This window comes from Cydia fagiglandana, chromosome 3 (assembly GCF_963556715.1).
Source record: "Cydia fagiglandana chromosome 3, ilCydFagi1.1, whole genome shotgun sequence".
Lineage (NCBI taxonomy): Eukaryota > Metazoa > Arthropoda > Insecta > Lepidoptera > Tortricidae > Cydia > Cydia fagiglandana.
In genome coordinates, this window is record NC_085934.1 from 6951386 (window position 1) to 6974780 (window position 23395).

Sequence of the window (23395 nt, forward strand, 5' to 3'; positions counted from 1 at the left end):
TGAGTATGTATTAATTAATCCCCTTTATTGAAAACTTTTATACAGGAATATTCACTTTAACGGCTTCTTGGCGAATGGCGCTGATGAGGTCTTGGTTAATGAGAAACACGAAGCAGAGGCCCGCAATCTGTGAATACAAATACATGAATAAAGTATACAATATACATATATCGGACCGCTAGCAAAGGGAAAAAAACTTTTACATTTTAGCTCATTAACAAAAACGTAAAGATGTACAAAGGTAAGTATATTGTAAGCTGATACCGTCGAATGGGTTGTGGCAACACTGGACTTGCTGGTATACGATCCATAGTGGATCGTGACTTAGCTTGAACAATGGTCTCTGGCGTCAGCATTAGTAACAACATACCAATTTAACAGTGGATGAAACAGTGTTTGCTAACATATTAATCTCGCACAGCTCACACACACAGCTCTTTCTCATTTATCTTTACGAGTAGGTGCCTATCTAAGATTTACAATCGATTACCATTTTTTAACTGAAATTTATTATATAGGTACTGAGTTGAACGGTTTTCCGAACGTCAGAAGCGGTTAACCATTTTAAATTTAGGATGGTAAGCATCAAATCGATGGAGGGTAATGATTGTTTTTAAAACAAGTCATATGACAAAGTTTAGGTACAATTTAGAAATTCTGTCCCGAGCATAACTAGGTATTAGATTGGCTTACAACCCAGCGTTAATGAGAAACAAACGAAAGTGCTAACTTGATAAATTCGTCAATTTTTAAACTGAGTTGTATTCTCACCTCAATAACACTGTTATGATTGAGCTTCACTTTATTCCCCTGAAGAACGGGCCGCCCGTCGACGAAGATCGGCCGCTTGCCCTCCGAGGACATGAAGAAGTCACCCGTGTTCCTCAAACGGATGGTTGCCTGCTTGCGGGACACTTTGGCTGCGGGCCCTTCCAGCGTCAGGTCCACGTCGATCGTGTGGTCGCGGGTACTCCGCCCCACTGCGATCTGCCGACCAAAACACTGATCAATACACAATATTTATTTTTATCAAGACTGGTAAGGATTCACGACTTGTTCCAGGTATATTTCATTCGTTTTGGAGTTATGATGCCACGATACACATCTACTATTATTATCCCTTTGCGTCCAATTATTAAACAAGTCCCTAGATCCTTTATAGTTGCTGCGTTGTTCGACGAGCTCAATATTGAACTAATTAATGCCAGTGTAGGCACAGCTGTTAATTGATACGCTTAATTAAACCACCTAGTTGGATAACGAAGGCGATAGCAACCTTGCATGGTTAAGTATGCAACACACAAGGTCGGAGAAAGAATCCTTTTTACGCTGACAACAGAAACAATGTAGGTATGTACCTACATATATTTGGAAGACATGTTTAAGACCAGCAGAGTACGTGCTCTATCTACATATAGTAAAAATAATATAAAACGAAAACGTGCTCAGATACTTAAAAGTATTAGAAAGACGACAAACGCACGACTAAACAAAATAATAGAAAATAAGCCTGTGCGCATAAAATTGAGATTCGTGTTAAACGTAACTACGTCGCAATTAAAACTGCTGAAATCGGAAATTATATTGTTATCCACTTAAATACGATTAGATACGATTCCAATTTGTACCTATAATGTGCAGTGAGTACCCACGTACCTACTTAATTTAATAGTTTTTTAGACTGTGCAAGTACCTACAAGTACCCTCGCAAATAGAACGATATAAGTTCGTAACGTTAGCGTAATAGAAACAAAAAGTTCCTATGTTGGGCGACCCGAGTTATTAAGGTAACTTCAAAGAACTTGTGACCTTATAATGTGTAGTAATGTCACTTCACATTTTCCCGGAAAAACTAGGAGTTAGGGAACAGTTAGGTAATTTATAATTTTATAATTAATGCGTAAATATGAATAATAAATTAAATAGCACTAGGTACCTTAGTAATAGGTACCTTACAAAAACATCATCATAACTAGGTACTATAGTAGACTCAAACCAAACGGACGACTGGGATCATATCTCTATCTCTCTCACCCCAGCTTCAACCGTGCGAGTGTGAATGAGAAGTTTTACGACCCCGGTCGTCCGTTTGGTTTGGGTCAACTATAATATGAACGAGTTGAACGACAGAAATTAAACACTACATATATTTTTTTCCAACCGTATTGTAAAATATCTCGTTATTGTAATAACTATTGTAACAAGCAAGATAGTGTTGTTGACATGACAATTCCTCGATAACGCTATCAGTGCTGCTATTCCTGCTTGCTGAGCGAGTAGCCTCAGGCCAACATTTAAAAAGAGACCTCTAAATTTGTAACAGCTAAGCGTAATCGGAGGTCAAACTTACTATTGATGCGATTGAGGCAACGCAGTTGGTGAGCAAAGGAAGTAGCCTGGTTGTGTGTGTGGAGAGCTCTGTACCACCAGTACCCAGTACCCTTTGCACAGCGTTACCTAGCTATTAGCTATAGCCCGTACTGTATCTCAACAAGCTACTGTTTGCACACCATTTTAACGTTTAACATTCGAGGCCGTGAGTTTACACGATGCATCGGAAGGATTTAATGGTTAGAATTGTTTCACTGTTGCAAGTAGGTAGGGTGGTAGGTACCTAATATAAGCAGTGGTAAATATGTAATTATTGTTGTCCGGTACTAGTTGTATAATACGCTAATTTAACGCATTTTTTTGCAAAAATGCATCGTAAAAATAGACATGCAAGTGATTTACATTTTTATTTATTAAGTGGCAGCGAATAGTAAATAGCAGAAGGCAGAAGGCTACAGCTACACTTATGTCAATTTGTTATTTTGAGTTCCCGATATTTCTACACTAAGAGTTTAGTCACGAAGTACAGTCAAGGATTTTAAATTCCGACCCATTTCGTACCTTGTCACAGTGACAATCAATATGAAAGCCGCTAGAGACCTCATACGGTTGTCACTGTGACAAAGTACGAAATGGGTCGGAATTTAAATTCCTTGACTGTACTTACTGACAGAGTCCCGACTTGGTAGGCTAAGAGTGCAAGTAAAAGTCTTGTAGATTAATTATCCTACAATTTGTCCGGTTGAGCGGTAAGTTAAAAATGTTTTGGCCCGGTTATTCTAATTTAACTTAACGAATTACGAGTAGGTAAGCGTTTCACAAAATGTTAAGAATCACCTCTGAAAATGTCTAACTAATTACAACTTCGTCTCCAGATAAGTTTTCTAGAAATAATCATCATAATCATCCTCCTCACTACCTATAAGACATTTCCCCCAGGCCCCTTGAATGAAAAAGGTTATAGTTTTGTTACGCCACTTAATACGAGTACCTACCTACCATGTAATTTACCTCAAATCATTACCATTTCAAATCGCTCATCTACACCTATGTATTTATCAGGGTTTAATATACAGACCTACATCTTTAAAATTTATAGGTACTAAAGCACTAATATTAATGCGCAAGAAACTGTCTGTCGGTTACCTTTTTACGACTAAACTACCTACCTAATTACAGTAATGTTAAAATTTGACATGCAAAAATACTTCGGACACTGACGTAGGGCAGTTTATTTTGAACATAAGGGGGGGAAATTATACGGAGCGACTCTAACACGGGCGAAGTCGCGAGCACAGCTAGTATATACTTAATAATAAGAAATTAAACGCATCGAATTATAAAGACCTACCTCTTTTATCGTACATAGTATACATTGTACCTATTTATACTACAAGAGAAACGGCTCTTATCAACAATTTATCGAGTTAATTAAACATTTAGTTATCATTGCCAGTGTAAGGTAAGGGTCTGAGGAAGCGGGAGGGTCTGCCCCGCCAGCATTTGTGCAAGTGGAAATTCTATTTGTCTACTCGAACCTAGTGCGCCAACTCCACCTAAGTACCTACCTACTTGCGTGCACAATGCACATGTACAAACTCAAACACATCGAAACATATCTAGACCTGCCATCACGTGGCACACGATTTGTTTTATTGCGATACTTTAGTGAGTAATAATTAAGTTTACAGTCAATAACACATATTTTTTTCTGTAATATCACTATACTTAGTTGTTTATTTTTGTCACCAACTCTACGAAAGAACGTACCACCGATCAATATGTTCAGTAAGTCAATTATTTTGATGAACAATTACTTTCATAAATATATTAGTGAACACTTGAACAAGGTACGAGGACACGTGTATTTACGCAATTTGACTGGCTTAAAGTACCTATACCTGGACCAAATGCGAGCCAGACCAACGGCGAACAAATCGTGTTCTTTTTTTGTTCTAAAATAATAGAAACACTTTACTTAAATTAAGTATTTTTACTCATAATTGTTTACAATCAGATTGGGCCGCGTTAAGGACAATGCCGCCAAACATATATATGCAGTTATTATGCCTTTTGACCTGAACAAAAAACGGATTCACCGAAAACGTTATCAAAATAACTTGATAATATTTCACATCTGCTCTATCCTGACACATATAGGCATTGAAAATGTAATCACAAATTGCGTAACATAGGTACATTACGGATTGAGTATTGTCACAAATATCGACAGCGCATATCTACTAAAAATTACTGTAGAGCTCGACGTTGTTATGGAAATGACAAAAGTATGTAAAGCGGGTTGAAGAAACTTCAGAAATTTCCTGTGTTTGGAGATAACGGTGGCATCAATTATCATACGGGTGAAAATTCTACGAATTTGAGTACTTAGTGTAGTACTTACTGAGTTAATATGGTGCGCTACAGTTAGCTGCCGTTCGTCAGTCATACCAAAGCACAGCACATTAGGATTTGACACAAGTTAGAGTTGAAAAGAAACCAAATAATAATTAACAAACCATTTTCGAAAACAAACTACTAAAGCTCTCTAAAGATCGTGATTAAAATCCGCAAACAATAAAATAAAGAGAAATAAAAAATGTAATAGAAATTAAAAATATTTCCTGTATAAAAAAACATTGTTAATTAATATCATCATCATCATCATCTCAGCCATAAGACGTCCACTGCTGAACTTAGGCCTCCCCCTTGGACCTCCACTCGTACCGGTTGGAAGCGATCCGCATCCAGCGTCTTAATTAATATACCTATGCTATTATTGCCCATTCAAGAAAAATAGGAAACATTTCAGATAACAACTACTCTTTGACAAAAATCTGCGTGTTATCAGCTAACGATGCCCTACGATATTAACGATAAATTTTTCTTTCACCTTGGGGGCATTGCCACGTCGCAGCTTTCGGTACCAATTTTTTGAAGTGAAAACTTCTTTAGCTGAGCACTTTTTGAGGTGGGGAAAAAATGATAAACTCGAGACAGCGTAACGCGTAACGTAACGCTGACGTCATGTGTAACGGACAATGTTATTCACCAAAGAACTTTAGTCATAACGTATCATAATCAGGTCAATGGGCTAAATAACTTTAATAAAGAATCTTTTTATTTCAAAGAAACTAACTATGTATAACATATTGAATATAAAATAACTTATTAAAATAAACTAAAACTACAAAGAAATTAAAATTAATACTAAAATAAAAGAAACTTACCTATAAAATAAAAACCTAATTATAAAAAGAATACCCCCTCTAGCAGGTCCGCCTGTGGCATGGTACCCATTACGCTGGCGGCGTTTCCTCGCTGAACCGCCAGGGCGATTCGTTGCGAGAAATACGCGCCAGCTCTGGGATCCCCTGTGGCGTCAATCAGCCGTCCCGACAGGGCCCTCACAAAGGCCTGCATGTCGGCTGACCAAGGGCCCAGTGTCTCTACCGCGAGCGCCGCAAACTCGTAGTCCTTAAGTAAGGACGAATATTTGCGGCGCTTGAGAACCTGGGCCTGCTCAGCCGCGCCGCCGGCCTGGGTCAATTATTTAAAACTGGACTTGTATATTAAGCAATAAAGCTCAATGTTCTAATCTTGTACGGGCTGAAAGTTGGGGATCTCACAGTTACATTCTAAGGCCCACTTGCACCATCCCACTAACCCGGGGTTAAACGGTTAAACCGTTAACCCAGTGTCAAATTGTACTGGTAACCATAGTAACTCCAGGTTTAACTGGTTAACCCCGAGTTAGTGGAATGGTGCAAGTGGGCCTAAGTGTTCTAACTTTATATCACTCTAATATAATTCAACAAAGCTACATCTTGATGAAATCGCTAGTAAAAGTGAACTCTAGTACTGGTGAATAAAACTCAAAATATCATGACCAAATATATTTAGATGCGAGGTCTGCAAGGTAACTTTACAATTTCTATTCGAATTTTAAACAAAACGCTACAAATTTAAGCTCACTGGCCAGCAATTTCGGAACTGAAGTTTTTCAATAGAAAGGAGGATGGGTCATTTATACATAGTGCTGCAGACATTTTGGACTAGTCATTGAGTTTTCACTTCTGTCGGCACTCCCGGAGTTTTTTTATATTTCAGTTTTTAAACTTAGTCGAAATGTGCCCCGTCCTCTAGAATTTTACATCTGGCACTTATGGCAGTGCATTACTAATAGTTTCAGTCTTGTAGGTACTGCTTGCATAATATATTTTATGATATTTGAAAATTATACTTAAATTGCTCATAAAGATAAGGTAAGCAAAGTTTGCTCTGCCTTAGAATACCTATATACAGCTCTAATCAGCGATCACATTATTTTACATCGATCTCAAGGCTTAAGTATGAATTTAACTACGGAAAACCCAAATACTTATAAACGTAAAGAGTTAATAGGGTGCCGCTATTTGAATTTTATCAGGGGCTTTTAAAGAGTAAACCGACTTTAATTCTTGTAGTTTGGTACAATTTATATAAATGTGGTATAACCATATAGTTGTGTTTATCAACAATAAAGACTTATTTGTTTTGCGTCTGGTTAAATAACGTTTCAATGTATGTTGAAGGATAAACGATAATAATTATTTTCAGGCTCCGACTAACACTTATTTCCCTATTTATCGTTATAATTAATATACCATAAAGTTTGTTTCCTCAAAGTTCGTGTTGTTTCTCGATTTAATATATTTTATTAGACATTCTGTTGTTCTGTTCTGTAATACTTCTGTTTGTTCTTGGTCAGCCGTGAGTGGTAGGAGTGCTAGGATTAGTCGGTGTGTACTTAATACGTATTTACGTAGGTAGATATACTTTCAAATTGTACTAGATAATGTTATATTTTGCTACATAGACAGTCCAGAAGTACATATTAAGGTAGTACATAATATAAATTTTCTAAAGGAAAATCCGTTATGGATACCTCCGCACCGCAGGGACAGCGCGGAGGTTATGTCGGACTTTCACCGACTAAAAACCTCCCAGTAGTCCTTCTCAGCGCATTTCGGACGGCTCTGGGATCTCCAGTGAACGCGTCAGTGCCGTCCTAACGCTATGCCTCTTTGAGGGTACTCTCCTTTTTTTTTTTGGTCGCAGTCCCTAGCTGCGACCGTCTCCGACCCCGAGAACCCCTTTTAGTCGCCTTTTACGACAGGCAGGGGATACCGTAGCCGTATTCTTACGCCCGGGCTACAGGGCGCGCGGTAGCGACCCCTAAAACGAAATTAAAAATTCTGAAATAAATCCACATTTGTTTTTTAGTGAAAGAGAACAATTTAAGGGGGTGAGACATAGAAAATTTCAATTTCGACGAAATAAGCAACACCCTAGTATATATTATTCGCCTTATCTTAGGACTTGCTTTAAAGTATTATGCCATCGTTCTATTATTTGTAAGCCACGGTTCCAATGGCTTACAAACACGAAAAATTGCTCTAGTCAAGTCTCAGGTTGCATTATTCGGAACATGAAATTGTGATTTTATATTCTAGATAGTAAAACGACAGTTGGTATGGCTAATCTATTGTACTACCCAAGCCAACTACAAACCGGTCAAATTGGTAGTAGGTAGTAGATTCGATATTAAACTTTCGTGAGACATATTCTAACCACATCATTCATATTCCGACGGGCCCGCGAAACATGTCGCCAATAGCGACTAAAAATTCAAGTGAGTGAAACCGTTGTCGTATAAACAAGGTAGTAGATTGCCCAATAGAACTGTTATTTTATTAGGTACAGCAACCTGGAATAACATGTTACTCTTCGAAGGCCGCAAAAATATGTGACAAGCGTACGCTGTTATGACTCTACAAATAAGATCGTGTCAGGTTTTGCGGCCTTCGGTGACTGCACATACCGTAAATCAGATATAAAATCAGTGGCTACTTTTTGCCTTGTTTAAACGGCCACCAATATATTTTACAATATTATAACAATAATGTCACGTGGTCAAGTTCAACAAATTCAGATCTAATTACGCTCCAAATGAACTCGGGCCATTGTTACAGTCGCTAACGACGCGTGCAAACATTGGATATTATAATGATATTAGTTTATGTTTCGAGCAAACAACAGGTCTGATGTGTTTAGCCATTATAAAAATGTAAATAAATAAGGATTTTTTTTCCAAAATAAAACAGCCGTGTATTCACTTTATTCAGGTTGTATAGATTTCAAAGTTAGGCGAGGAGGTGTCAGTATTTTGTGACTTTTGGAGGAATCAATTCCGATATTATTTACTCAGTAAATAAGAAACCTTAAAAATATTTTGAAACCTTCAAATTAGTTGGAGCCACACTAAACTATAATGATGTGCCGCGCCAGCTGTATGTTATGTTAATTATCGTTATTTCACCTATTATTTTCAGCTGTCTTTTCCTGATTGAGTAACAAATATCCAAACTCCAAAATAACACTTTACATGCATAATACTGATATGATTTTAATTATAACTACAACCTGGCTTTGAGCCGCTAGAGAGACAACATATCAATGGACATAGTTGTAATTCAAAGGTTATATGTATATTTAATTGCCTTTTCAGTTTCCACAATCGACCTTCAGCCAAAGCTGATCTAAACAGGCGTATAATGCAAGGTTCTCTTATCAGGACAATAAAAACCGCATGTGCAGGATTCGACAATTTCGAAATGGCAAATTGATTGAATTTGAGTAACCTTCGGTAGTAAACTTGATAGGTATATGTAGGTATAAAACAAGCAGGTAAATTATGTCTATGTACATTTCAGTCACCATTATGCTTCCTTGTCCATATTGAAATGGTTCAGCCATTACCACCAAGAAGCCGATTTTTGAAACAACGACCGCTTGATTTCGTGTATTGCGTTCAATAATATCTCCACTACAAGGCATTTAAATTCTACTAATAGAATTGAAAACGAGTGGTCAATAACACTCGATTCCCAATTTCTATCGCTCGTATTTCAAAAATTTGCATTTTGCCTTTTTCCACCGATTTTCGAGTGACGAAATCGAACGATCGAAATTCAAAAAATGCCCACCATGTTGATATATAGACCGTAGGTAGGTACTTATGGAAGCGGAATTTTAGAAGGGACTTCAAGCCTGATAAATACTCCTATTTAATCCGCAACATTATAAATAATTTCAGATTTTTTAAGTTTACAATCTTGCAAGGGTCTCGAAGCTACAGTACCTACTCAAGAGGAAAGGGGACGGCCGCTTCTCCATACAAACGTAGTCCCCATTTTCCTCTCCGAATATTGCGTTATTATACGTTATCGAAAATATTTTTCATAATTTGATGTAGGTGTATTAACCATAGCTATGCCCCTCCGTTAGATATTTTTAGATTTTTTGATTACTTATTGTATAAGTTAGGAGCGAAAAACAGATTTCATACATATTTTTAAATGCTCATAAGAGTCATAAGTCTCATAATACATAATTATAATTAGAAAAAAATCTAACGTAGGGGCATGGCTGTGGTCGATAAACGAAAACTTATTGTGTAAAGATATTTTCAATAATTTTAATATCCAGAGAGGAAAATGAGGACTACGTGTGTATAAAAAGGCGATTTCGCACGGTGTTAGTGTTATTTTAGACGAAAGTGTTATTTTAAACGTCAAACTTCTATAAACTGATGACGTATAAATGACACTTGCACTGCGTGGGCTATCAAATCCGCTGCAGACTTTTTTTGGTCCGACTCTATCATCTTGCCGGATTTACTTTAGTTTGCCACATTTTTATTCTATGTAAGAACATAAAATACAAATATGGTTAGTTTGAGATTACCTAACATCGCACTTGTACAAACATTGATAAGTCAAGTTAGGTACGAGAGTAAAATCGATTTTTGTACGCAAGTCCGTAATTACTAATTATAATATGAGCTAAGAACTGATTTCAACAGTAACTTTGTAATAAATTTGTAAAAAATTACTTCGACACCTGTATATACCTATACCTACCTAAGAATAAGAACCTAGGTAAGTAGTAGCTGAGATTGTATGTGATAAACGCTAAGATAGAAAAAATCAATTGTTTACAATTTAAAGATATTTTTTCTTTAAAATTCCAAGTTATTTTAACATCTGAAAGTATGCTTGTAATTTGTAATACATCTGAAAATATCCTAATTCATTCAATAAATTGTATATCTAAACCATATTGCAATGCGACAACGATGCTCTGTACTCTCCTCATTGCAGAATAGGAGCATTCCACGGGCTGTCCCGTACAAACGCATTTTATTTCCTGTGTTGCGACTTTTTTTTTGGCATTTAAAGCAATCGATTATTTGTCTGTGCATATTTTTGACTATTTGTCATAAAAAAGAAACTCTTATACCTGCAAATCTTCAGAACATTCGCGTTTGTAAACGGTAGACGATTTCATGGAATGCCCCAATAGTTAATACAATAACTATTAATATAACAATAAAATAAACACCCCATTTAATTTATTGATATTGATTGTTTTGAACTAACACCATTAAGGAAATTGAGAAAAAACTACTGACTATGTATCTCTTTCTAGAATATGGCTTTATGAAATATTAGAAAATGGTCTTTTTGCTAACCACTATCGCTTAATTTCCACATCGACAAATCTCGTTATTGGCTTGGTAATCAAGACTAAGTACATTTTTTAAATGTAGCAAATATAGGAATAGGTATACAATTGAGTAGTATAATACTCATATTAATGTATGGAACAACATACAAAAGAAATATAGGTAATTAGTTTGAAGTGCCAGCCAGATTTCCACCTCTGCTTTTATTGCTTTTCAAAATATTTTATTATTGCACCCATCATACTTTCCGACTAAGATACACATTACACCATGCAAGAGAATGGATTACGCTCGACCAGCAACTTCACACAAACTGACACCGACTGATTCCCCGAATCTGACGATATTCTCCGAACAGTAACGAAAGACTTCTTATCGGTACATTAGCAAACATTTACCTCACTTATAAGCACTAAGTAATCAACGAAGAAATTACAGCATCACTCAAACTTGGCACGGCAGATCCACCGGACATGAACAAATTTCCTCCAGTATTCCTTTCAGGCTACTCGAAATGTTTTGAATCAATGCGCGGGCTATAGCAAAACAATGGTCGTGTTTTAAGTGTTATTGTGTAAACATGGTACGTTTAGCACTCCGGCTCGCAAAACATTGACACAATGGAATTACCTGTCGTCAATAACCACTGCATACTGTGCTCAGTCATTTTTGTCGCAAGCGGTTCGAGTCTTACAAGACTTAGCGGTATGGAAAATAGGTGCAGATTGTTAATTCGATATCATATATTCAAGTGATAATAGCTGATAAAAACCGAAGGGTATTACGAAGTCTTAGATAAAGGCACGGTGTCACAATCACAATATATATTTAAGCAACTGGTCTTAGAATAGATGAATGGGAACGAGGGCAATCAATACGTATATTGTATCGATGCGACTGATAGTGAGCGTCAAATCATACGGCAGAGCCATTAGGGCTGCGGCCTTGAGCCGGGTGTCAGGGGTAGCACGAATACCTACATTAAAAAGCTGTACCACTTTTTCATTATTGTCCACGCGAAGCATTGATTGTGAGGGTTTAACGACTTTAATGGGATACTGGATCGAAATTGTTTTAATGAAATTCCTAACACTGTACAGTCGCCATCAGATATATCGGAGCGGCCAAGGTGCTCACAAAGATCTGAGCACGCCTCTATTGTCAAGGCGTTAGAGTCATTAGAGTGCGTGTTCAGATATTGTGAACACCTTGACCGGTCGGATATATCTGATGGCCAAAACTGTACCTAAAACCTAGGTAACAAGAAACTTGAGTGATACAGGGCAAAAATGATAAAACTAGCACATGAGTTATTTTATTACAGGGCAAACATAATAATTTCAATTTAATACAGGAAAATCTATATTAAAATACTAGATTCGACACAAATAATATTTAGTTGTTTTAAGTTTAATAAGGCTTAAAATGACATGTTATTTTATTCTTTAAAAATATTTTTCTTTTAACCCGAATTCACTTAAAGAAGTTCCACTGCTACTGTAATAAATAATGTATATATTCCTTATGCCGGCTATGTTTTTAATATTGTCTAGATATTTTTTTAATTTACTTATTTTAAAAGGAACCTTTATCAAACGGGACATGTCGGCTCCGTTGGGCCTCTACATTATATGAGTTTCAATAAATTTTATACCAGCTATCAAAAAAATGGTACACTAATTTTGCACTTTTAGATAGGGGTTCCGCCAAAATAGACTATAAACCGATATTGTCTAGATATCATAATGTTAAGATACGATAAGAAACATAAGTAAAACAACTAAGCTTTCAGTTATCAAATCATGCATTTGTTTATCAAAATGGAGTAGATTACTTAACAAGAAAGTACATAGGTACATGCCATACGTTCATTAGGAAATTGTTAATTAAGGTTTAGCAGATAAACACTTACTATCGGATTATGATACTTACTGATTATCAACAAGATAAGAAACCTGTTTTGTTGGTTTTCTATATCAATAGTACGTTTTGAATATAGAATATAATTTAAATAACACAATTAAATAGTATTACACACAAAAGTATCACTAAACGTACCCGTTGTTAATGTACATATCAAGTTATTGATTAGGTAGGTACTATAGAAAACATAAATACGAACATTTGTTATAAATACTCTATGTACCTATTGTATGTTAATTTTATGTAAATTTTCTTAACTGTATTATTTACCATTGACCTAATGTAATAAGCCAGACTTTTTTTAACTACAAGCACGTGTATCCAAATTTATATTTAAGATGTCATAATACGTGTTGCTTATTAAGGTTTGCTTTATTGACACAGCTGAGGGTCTACCGCGAACATCGAAAATCGAAGTTTCGTCCATTTGCGTCTCTATCACTCCAATATGCAAGTGCGATAGAGGAAAATAGACAAACGAATGAACGTAGTGGTTCACGGTAATAACCCTGGTCTCTCACCTTCAATTATTCTTCGGGAGCGCTGGTAATAGTAACCTTAATATGATGTGGTCTCTCCTGTAAGGTTGAGCATCGTCAATGCCTACTTAACTTAAGAGCTATGATCTTGTCGGTGAAGTAATGGCCAATCTTTATTGCCATGCAGTCTCTTGACTTCCTAGTAGGACGTGGCAGCAACTGGCGGTCTAGCCAAGGTGACAATCGCTTACGATACGCTACGAACCGCTTTGTGTCTTTCTATCACTCTTCCATATTAGTGTGATAGTGACTGTTGGGTTTCGTTCGCTACAGAGCATTAGCGATTGGCATGTTGTTTACGGGGCCTGATGATGACCAGTTCAGCCTCTTGTTACTCTTGTTACACTGATCGCAGCACTGATCGCCACGGCATTTTCTTGCCCGATGTCAATAACAGTTAAAGCATTGTTTGGCATTTTCGTTACTCCGAATTTGTGGACAGTTTAATGTGGTCAATAGTATGGTACGTAGTACTTGCTTTCCACGCCACAGTTCAGGAGCCAAGTGTCCTTATGATGTATATAGTCGACCTACATAGTCGACCGGTCTGGCCTAGTAGGTAGTGACCCTGCCTATGAAGCCGATGGTCCCGGGTTCGAATCCTGGTAAGGGCATTTATTTGTATGATGATACAGATATTTGTTCCTGAGTCATGATTGTTATCTATGTATTTAAGTATTTATATATTACATATATCGTTGTCTGAGTACCCACAACACAAGCCTTCTTGAGCTTACCGTGGGGCTTAGCCAATTTGTGTAAAAATGTCCTATAAAAAAAATATAACCCTTTACCAGACTAACATTTAAAAAATGACCATCGAATGTCAGTTTTACTCATCGAAAATAGAACACATGTTTGAAATGCCGTGTCTGGGAAATATAATGATGTCCCTTGGACTGGTAAAGAGATAAATCGCCTTCCATCAGAATCCATTTCTTCGGCCCTCTGCTAGTACTAGTATCACTGCTGGTACAGTCGCCATCAGATATATCGGCGCGGCCGAGGTGCTCAAAAATATCTGAACACGCACTCTAGCGCCTTGACAATAGAGGCGTGCTCAGATATTTGTGAGCACCTTGTATCTCTGATGGCGACTGTACTAGTATCACTGCTGGTACTGCCTAATATTAGGGGAATGCTTAGTTACTGGTGGCATTTTCTCGCCATGCCACAAATCACAAGGCCTTCCCATTTTTGGATTTTTATGGTAAGGTTGTAGTAGTAGTAGTAGTAAACTCTTTATTGTACAAAAAGACATATTAAAAATAACATACAATGAGCAAGAAGTACAAAGGCGAACTTATCCCTTTGAGGGATCTCTTCCAGTTAACCTGGTTGTCTGGGTAAGATTGAGATAGGTACTCTATAGGTTACCGGTAGCGTCTAGCACCTATTCATGTTACTTTTATTTAAGGTCGATAAGTAAGGTTGCTCAAATATCTTAAAATAATTAAGCACCTGATAGGATCCGGTTTCACAGACACACGTCAAACTCGTCTGTTATTTTTGGATATCAGAATCAATATGTAGAGGACGAAAATAAAACAATCGTACAATCAATGTTCTAATGGTAACTTATTGTAGTTTTATTACAAGAAACTATGGAGAAGAACGATATTATAACATTTTTGTGCAGAACATGTATATTTTGTCTCACATTTTGCTTAATGAGAGAGTGAGACGCGAATGGAATACCATAGGGTGGTGGAGTATGTACAAAACGCAAGAATTAAAAGCGACGAAAAAGTTTATAGACGGTCTTCGCCACATTGACTTCAATTAAGTAATGTATCGCTATTCCTCTTTTCCTGCAATACCTACTACTACTACTGACGGGCCTGATTTAGTTAAATCAGCCATTCTCAAAGTGTGTTCCGCGGAACCCTAGGGTTCCGCAAAGCCTCTGTTGGGGTTCCGCGAAAATACTTGTAATAGGTAATAAGAAAAAAACCAGCACTTCTATAGGTAGGTATATCTGGTCCACAGTGACGAACGAATATTTTTAATTTGGGGTACCTGCAAATATTTCGCTTTGCAAAAGGGTTCCGTCACCAAAAAAGTTTGAGAACTGCTGAGTTAAATTATGTTTTATCCCTTTCTTACAAATACATAATTCAAAATGACGGATAAAGACCAACGATTATTAGCTAATTGAGGTTTATAAATAAGCCACTTGCACCATCCCACTAACCCGGGGTGTAACCATCGTAATTCCAGGCATAAATGGTTAACCCCGGGTTAGTGACATGGTGCAAATGGCACTCAGGGGGATAATCCAGATAAAATCAATTGACATCAAAAAATTTTTGCACAAAAGATAGATATTTTTTACAAGCTTTTATTTCGTTTCACCTGTCCATTGTCTGTGTGTAATCAAATCTTGCAAGTTAAATTTGATCCACTTCCCGGTTTCCGATTGAGCTGAATATTTGCACACATACGTAAGTCGGGTGACAATGCAATATTATGGTGTCATCGAGCTGATCTGATGATGGAGACCGGAGGTGGCCATAGGAACTATGTGATAAAACAACGAAACCTAATTGTGTTTGGGGTTTTTAGAATTGTCTCGATGAGCATTAGTTGCCTGTGGAAAGAAAAGTACAGTCAGCGATAAAAGCTTGTACCAAAAATGAAATTTTCGCCAAAAACTTTTTACGTGACATTCCATTATTAAAGTTTTTATTAGTTCTTAGAAAAAATTGATAATATTTCCATTTCAGCCAAAAATAAGCAACCTCAACGTTTTTCTGTAGTTCTTCAAGGTCAAAGGTCCAACAGGTATTTCTATCCTGCAAGTGCATGCAACATTTGTGATCAAGATTACTAGTTCACAAGTACGGTCACGGTCCCGCCCTAGTGGCATACTAACACTGTTCATTGACCATATATGACCCTTGTGTCTTTATAACAAGGTTCACTATATGTCAGTCAACCAGGTGGGACACCGCCATGGCAACTACCCCACAACAGACAGGCGATGTCAGACCTTGACGTGACGCGTGATTAATCGCTTCAACTATTTTAATTTACATTATCTTTGAAAAATATTGACAATCATCAGCTCGATTGGTTCGGAGCCGAGTATGTGAGGGCAATGTGTTTATCTAGAACTTTCCACGGTATGTATTCCGTGGGAGAAGCATGCCAATGTAATAAGAAATAAATTCATACATGATAATACTTACTAAATTCAATTGTATTTTTTTTGTCTATCAACAGTTTGTTAAAGTAGATTTTCCCTCCTTACAGATTTTATCCGATAACCACCAGATCCGATTACCAGTCGCTTTTCGGTGAAGGAAAACATCGTGAGGGAACCAGAATAATCCCAATAAGGCCTAGTTTACCCTCTGGGTTGGAAGGTCAGATGGCAGTCGCTTTCGTAAAAACTAGTGCCTACGCCAATTCATGGGATTAGTTGTCAAGCGGACCCCAGGCTCCCATGAGCCGTGGCAAAATGCCGGGCGAACGCGAGGAAGAAGAAGAAGATAGATTTTATCCGATAACCGTACAATAATAAGATAGATACCAGCACATCGCAAAGAGTTTTGTCTCTAAATGAAAATACTGTAAGTCTCTCCTTTGTCGTATCCCCATGGCTGAGGGACGTGACGACTGTGGACAGTGTATACCCGGTGTATACATGTGACCTATGTTTCTTTGGTTGAATTACTGTAAGTACTGTCCACGCCGTACTCCTCATAATAATCAACATTATATGATTTATATGTACGTTGGTAGGTACACCCATCTGACCCATCTCGTCCCAGTCAGGTACAAGGGTCCAGGTATGAATTCTGCTAAGTATTTTTAGGATTCTGAACCCGATGGGTAACAACTAGATTCAGTTACAGATTCCTAAATAATATTATGTATTTGGGAAACTGTAACTGAATCAGTAATGAGAACATTATTTTGCTGGTTGACATCTATTGTGAGGTAAGTAGGTATCAATGGTATCATCATCTTGATCTTGCAAGTTGCATAAGGGCATTTTTTGCACTTTGCAATGCCAGCGGAGGTGAGTGACACTGGTCGAGCATGTCTTATTGAGAAGGGTAAACAAAGTCGCAAACACCTATTTACCGCCACCTAGCATGAAATTGAGACAATTTTTAACATACCGCATGTCGTGTTTAGATTGACACGTTATAGATAGATGGCGCTGTAAATTATAATGGAGTCTGCGTGATACGAAATTTTTGTTACATGTTTTAATTTTTTTGATAATTTTTAGGTTAGACGACGGACATTTTTTTCGACTTTTAGAACAATTAATAAAATAAACTGACTAACCTACTCAAAAAGCTTAAGAAACTTGTTAAACTTAAAGGGGCCCACTGATTAACAGTCCGCCGAACGATATCGGCCTGTCAGTTAAACGTGAAAGTTGGCAACTCTGAGCAACTGACAGGCTGATATCGTCCAGCGAACTGGTAATCTGTGGGCCCCTTTAAGTTGTTTTTAAACATGACAAGAGACCACGTACCTACGTTACGTTGTACACGTACCTGTGATTATCCGATGGGGCTGTCCATAAATTACGTCATCGATTTTTGAGGATTTTTGACCCCCCCCCCCCCCCCCCCCCTATAATCATCCAAAAATCATGCTTCAAATGACCCCATTTCCTCTTACTTCACGCTACCGTCATCCGATGTCCAGACCCTCCCCCCCCCCCTAATTTGAAATGACGTAATTTATGAGATGAAAAATTCTAAGGTGGCAATTGTGGGATACGGATAGACAGCGGACACGATTAATAGTGAGACGTCAAGGGCATTTGGTCCAGCAGTTAAATCATTAAAAGGTAACGATCATACGAAGCTTTCGAAATTCTAATATAAATAGGAATGGTGATATGTATGCATGTGACGTCCCCGCGCTTCAATCCGCGCGTCCGCTGTATCCTGGCCTGCGCCAGTAATAAACGAGCTTCCATCGTACGCACTTGTTTCATTGCCAAGTACATACCTATCAGTGGCGACGCGGATGGGATTTTTTACTAACCTCCCTAGAGCGCATGAGGTAGCGCACTCGGCGGCCGCGCAGCACGGCCAGCGTGTGCTTGTCCAGCTCCCCGCCGCCCGCCACTGACTGCACCAGCACCTGCCAGCGGCTCAGCGATGTTTCTAGCAGGCGGATGTCCTTCTTCTGTATCCTATAAGGTATAACAAAAATTACGCTATCGTGTCATTCACAAAAACGCGTGCCTTGACTCGTATTTTCATGTTATTAAAGGTTGAAGATGTCGCGCAGATTTGTCAAAGCGCGTGAATGACACGAACTATAGGGACCGTGCGCGTTGGAGGGTCTGCCATCTTGTGGCCTGAATCGGAAACATATGTGCACATGTATATAGCCAAAGCAAGTGCTACCATCTACCGCGTTCGCGTCGGTACGTTTCCTTGTGCATAGTAGGTTCTGCCATCTTGTGGGCAACATCGGAAGCATAAACGACACATTTAGGCCTCGCGCCAAAAATCTGATGGCTCCTATGCTGCCCCCTATAGTTCATGCACGATTGCACGGGGCCTATAAAGCGCTTGGCACGGGATACCTAATATAAAGACCGCGTGAATTACCATTACCTACGGTGTTACACCATGTAATGTAATTAGGTCGCTCACATCACAGCTCACAAATCTAATGTGGTGTACTAAATTATATAAATTATGGGAATTTAATTTACATTGCGAGAAGTGTCGGCCGTCTTTCACGACACGCGAGCCTAAACGACATCCTCCGCCGAGCTCTTGTCACGGCTGGGGTGCCGGCGGTTCTGGAACCGTCTGGTTTGGCCCGCGATGACGGGAAAAGACCGGACGGCATGACCCTCGTTCCCTGGAAGATGGGACGGCCTTTGGTTTGGGATGCCACATGCGTGGACACCCTTGCGCAGTCCCATCTTCCAGGAACATCTAACAGAGCTGGTGCGGCCGCCAACGCGGCTGAACACCTCAAGCGGCGCAAATATGCAGCCATTGATTCTGGCTGCATGTTTGAGCCGTTTGGGGTGGAAACCCTAGGGCCGTGGGGCTCTGGCGCCCACGGCATATTCGCCGAGCTGGCGAAGCGCCTCGTGGAGGCAACGGGTGACAAGAGGGCTGGCTCATACCTTGCGCAACGCATTGGTATTGCCGTCCAGCGCGGCAATGCCGCCAGCCTTCTTGGCACCCTGCCCCAAGGCACTGAACTGGAGCCAGTTTTTTATTTATAGGTTATTTTAGTTTAGTAGTTATTTTAGTTGTAGCTTTATGTAGTTTTAATTTTAGTTTATAATTGTTTTTATTTTGTTTATATTTTGTTAAATATCGGAAGAGAAATGATTTACATTTCAATTTTTTTGTAAATAAATTCTGTCATGTGTATTGTGTAGGCCTAGGATAACATTTTTTTTTATTCATACTAGCGGAACTTTCATTCACAACCTTGGCTTCTTGAAGGTTAATATTATTGATCTTGACTATAAATTATAATGAACCATTACAAAATTTTATGGCAATGGCGAGCATCCAATATCTTAATGGAACAAGAGTACATTATTTCCTTTGATAAAGTCAAGTCAAGTCAAGTTACTCATAAATAAAATTAATAAAACACGTGATTTACCTGTCTGCTAGCTGCATTTCGACATCAATGCCACCTTCCTTGTAATCTGGTAATTCTGAGTCATTCATTGTATCTTCCGCGTCCGAAAATGTCAAAATATTCTCATCAGTGCCTGAAATGAATAAGGTAAAACGGAATGGGACCAGTTAATCAGACAGACCAACATAGATACACAAGTACAGCTTGTGTGTAATTCATTTTCATAAGGTGACTTGTGTTATGCATCCAAGAGAGTTATATATTTAATCATCAAAGCACCTGGAAAGTTCGAACATCTGTGTCAGTTGCGCTTTTGATTTTTGGCAGGTAATCTTGTTTGTTCTAGACCTGTACTTATTTCAAACAGCAGACCATTATTGTGACAGTTCTTAAAACATCCACATTACCAATAAATATCTGGAAGACCAAGCTTTGCTTGGAAAACATAAAAACTCAAAAATACGCGTTTTGCCAGAGAAAAGACTACCTAGCTAGATCTAACTAGATCGATTTATCGCCCCCGTAAACCCCCAAAGCAATGTCATAGAAATTGTTAGAGCCAATTCCAAGATCTCAGAAATATATATATGAATAAACAAGAATTGCTTGTTTAAAGGTATTTGATAGATAGATAATCCAAACATACCTTTAGGCAGCGGTGTCACAACTTGATCAGGCAGCAGTTGGTATTGCTTGAGAAGTTGCCAGTGTGCCATCAGTGACTTGGCAGTCCTCGACGGGTAGAACACATGCGGGTTCTGTTCTAAGAGCTCCTGGAATCTCTCTACTGTTGGTTGAGAGCTCTGGAAGAAGATATATGTGATGTGACATTTGGGTTATCATAGCAACATGATAAATAAATTCAATAATTATGATACAAAGATTTTAACATGTGACAAAGTTCTGATTTATACTTTCACAATTATTAAATTGCACAATGCAAAACGCAAAACCCCTAGTGCGCAAAACGTTCAAACTGATAAACAAGACCAAGTGCGGGTAGTTCGAAAAACCCGCGCGGCTAGAAGATGTTGATGTCAACTTGAGCCAGTCTCCTCCGAGAACACGGGGACAACGCCGTCCTCGAAACGTCGGAGGTAAATCTTAAAACTTAAATACGCGATTAAGTCTTGTTGTGCAATTTAATAATGTGTAAAAAATTTGTATCAAGTTTTGGTATTAACTGGCCTTTTACTGTAAGACCGAAAACTGTTTGTTAACATCCTAAATCTATCATTGCCCAGTGTTCATTATATAACACTGAACAGCTTAAATCAATATTTAAGCTGTTCAGTGTTATACAGGGTGTCCCAGAATTCGACGTCAAGCCGTAAACGGATGATAGACCAAGTCATAACAGTTATCATAAAAATACAAAAAAAAATCCAACTCATGTTCTTTAAAAATTATGGTCACATTAAAAATTCACTAAAAAATCCACACCCTGTAATTATTCAAGATTACACGATAATAAAAAAATTAGTATATTATGGAATTTGTAGTAACAAGAGTTAAAGAACCATTACAGGGTGTGGATTTTTTAGTGAATTTTTAAAAAGACCATAATTAAAAAAAAAACATGAGTTGGATTTTTTTTTGTATTTTTATGATAACTGTTATGACTTGGTCTATCATCCGTTTAGGGCTTGACGTCGAATTCTGGGACACCCTGTATAATTGAATGTTCCAAATTAGACCAAAAACTGTAATATACACATTTTCATAGCAACAGATTGACCATTATTTGTAACAATATTTAATAACAGATGGCTCTGCATGTAAGATAGAAGGTGCTATCGTTTGTTCTATGCGATTGACATAAATAATAAACTAATCCACTATGGACAAATTTAATAAAGACGCTACTTACTTACTTTTCACTTTTTGTTACTGTTCTTATTAATACCAGTAATAATGGTTAATATAAGGAGGAAATAAGTTATAGGAGTATGTCATACTCCGCATACTCGTACATATAATTACTATTGGATTTCCTCCATACTTCCGTACCTACTATAATAGCGTCAACTCGAAAGTGTGCGACTTTAATAGATTTGCAGTATTGTAACCTTCAGATTACTAATTTTAATTTTGTCTAAAACCTTGTGTCTACTTTTATACAACTTTTAAAGCTTACACTATTCATTGTGCCAAGTAGATCTTCCTCAGCATTTGAATACAAAGCCTGCTGCTGTACAGCAGACACCAGGTCAGGGTGGAGGTTCCTCATAGCTGCTACAGCAACTCGGGAGATCTCAGTGTTGTACAGCAGAGCATACCAGCGGGACTGCAGCTCTCCCAGGGTGAAGCGGCAGGAGAACTTGATACCTCGGTGGACTATGCGCAGGTCGTTGGTCTGCAATAAAATAATGTTTAGCAATTGTCAATTATTTGTTGTTGCTAGCAAGACTAAGGGTCATATAACGTTATAGCAATGGGGGGAGAGTGGGTCATGCCAAATGTGGGAAAAGAGTGACAAGGGGTCCAAAATACCCATATTATGTGTGATGTGTGGACGACACCCTATTAGAAACATTTTAGGTAACAAATAATATAACAATTTAGTAATAATCTGGCACTAGCCTGCCTCAATTTATATAAGATAATATAAAAACACTCAGTTGGGATTGGGCCTCTGAGTAGATACTAATTCATTAATATACTTGATTTTGATTCTAATATAATGTGTTTCATTTAAATAAAGTAAATATGACAAGACTGTGGCCACGTGATACCTGTTGCACTCCCAATATCAGTGCCAGATCGTCCGTAGGTTTCCATCTTCCAAGATCCTTTGTAGACAACTGACTCAGCTGTCCCTTACGCCTCGACTTTTTAGATACACCCGGGCCCAGAGACAGTTTTCCCGAGCCACGCCGACGGTCTGGCGGCGTCGGCACTACGGGCGTGGGGGGCGCACTCACTAACGGGAACTCCGGCAAGTGACTGGTGTAGGATTGTGTACGCATTCGCTTCTCACTCTTGCCTATCGAAGCCCCTGGAATGCCGAGACTGTATTCCACCAATTCGTCGTCGAATCGTCGACGCTTTATCGATCGAGATGAACTGAAACAAATAAAACGTAACTGACTAATGATCTGACACTGATATCACAGTAAAAACGGAACATTGTGGAATCAGAATCGTTACCTACCTTCGTCGCTTAGTATTGTCTTGTGCGTCAAAAGAAGGCGGAATTCCAGGATAGTCATTGCTATCTGAAGGAGACGGTGTTGGTGGGAAATCCATATCAATAAATCAGTGTTTTGAGAAGCATTAATCAATTTAATTAATTTCACCACACCAATGCTGCGTTACAAAATAAAAACATGCATTTGACAGTATTGTTCCATTATAAGCAGAAGTCAATTGTCATACTCTAAACCGCAATGTCGTCATTAGTATACTAACGTGAAATGGAACGTAAAATACCATA

The 23395-nt window shown here is 38.2% G+C and overlaps 1 protein-coding gene across 1 annotated transcript; it reads right to left on the minus strand.

Annotated features, from left to right (window-relative positions):
- Positions 1–4: 4 nt before the first annotated feature.
- LOC134679948 (microspherule protein 1) lies at positions 5–23293 on the minus strand. The gene is made up of 8 exons (XM_063538900.1): positions 23114–23293; positions 22695–23025; positions 22097–22315; positions 20606–20762; positions 19981–20092; positions 18379–18529; positions 772–987; positions 5–127 (listed from the first exon to the last, which is right to left on the minus strand). The coding sequence occupies exons 1-8, from the start codon at positions 23206–23208 to the stop codon at positions 38–40; spliced, it is 1371 nt and encodes a 456-aa protein (XP_063394970.1). The 5' UTR covers positions 23209–23293; the 3' UTR covers positions 5–37.
- Positions 23294–23395: the final 102 nt, after the last annotated feature.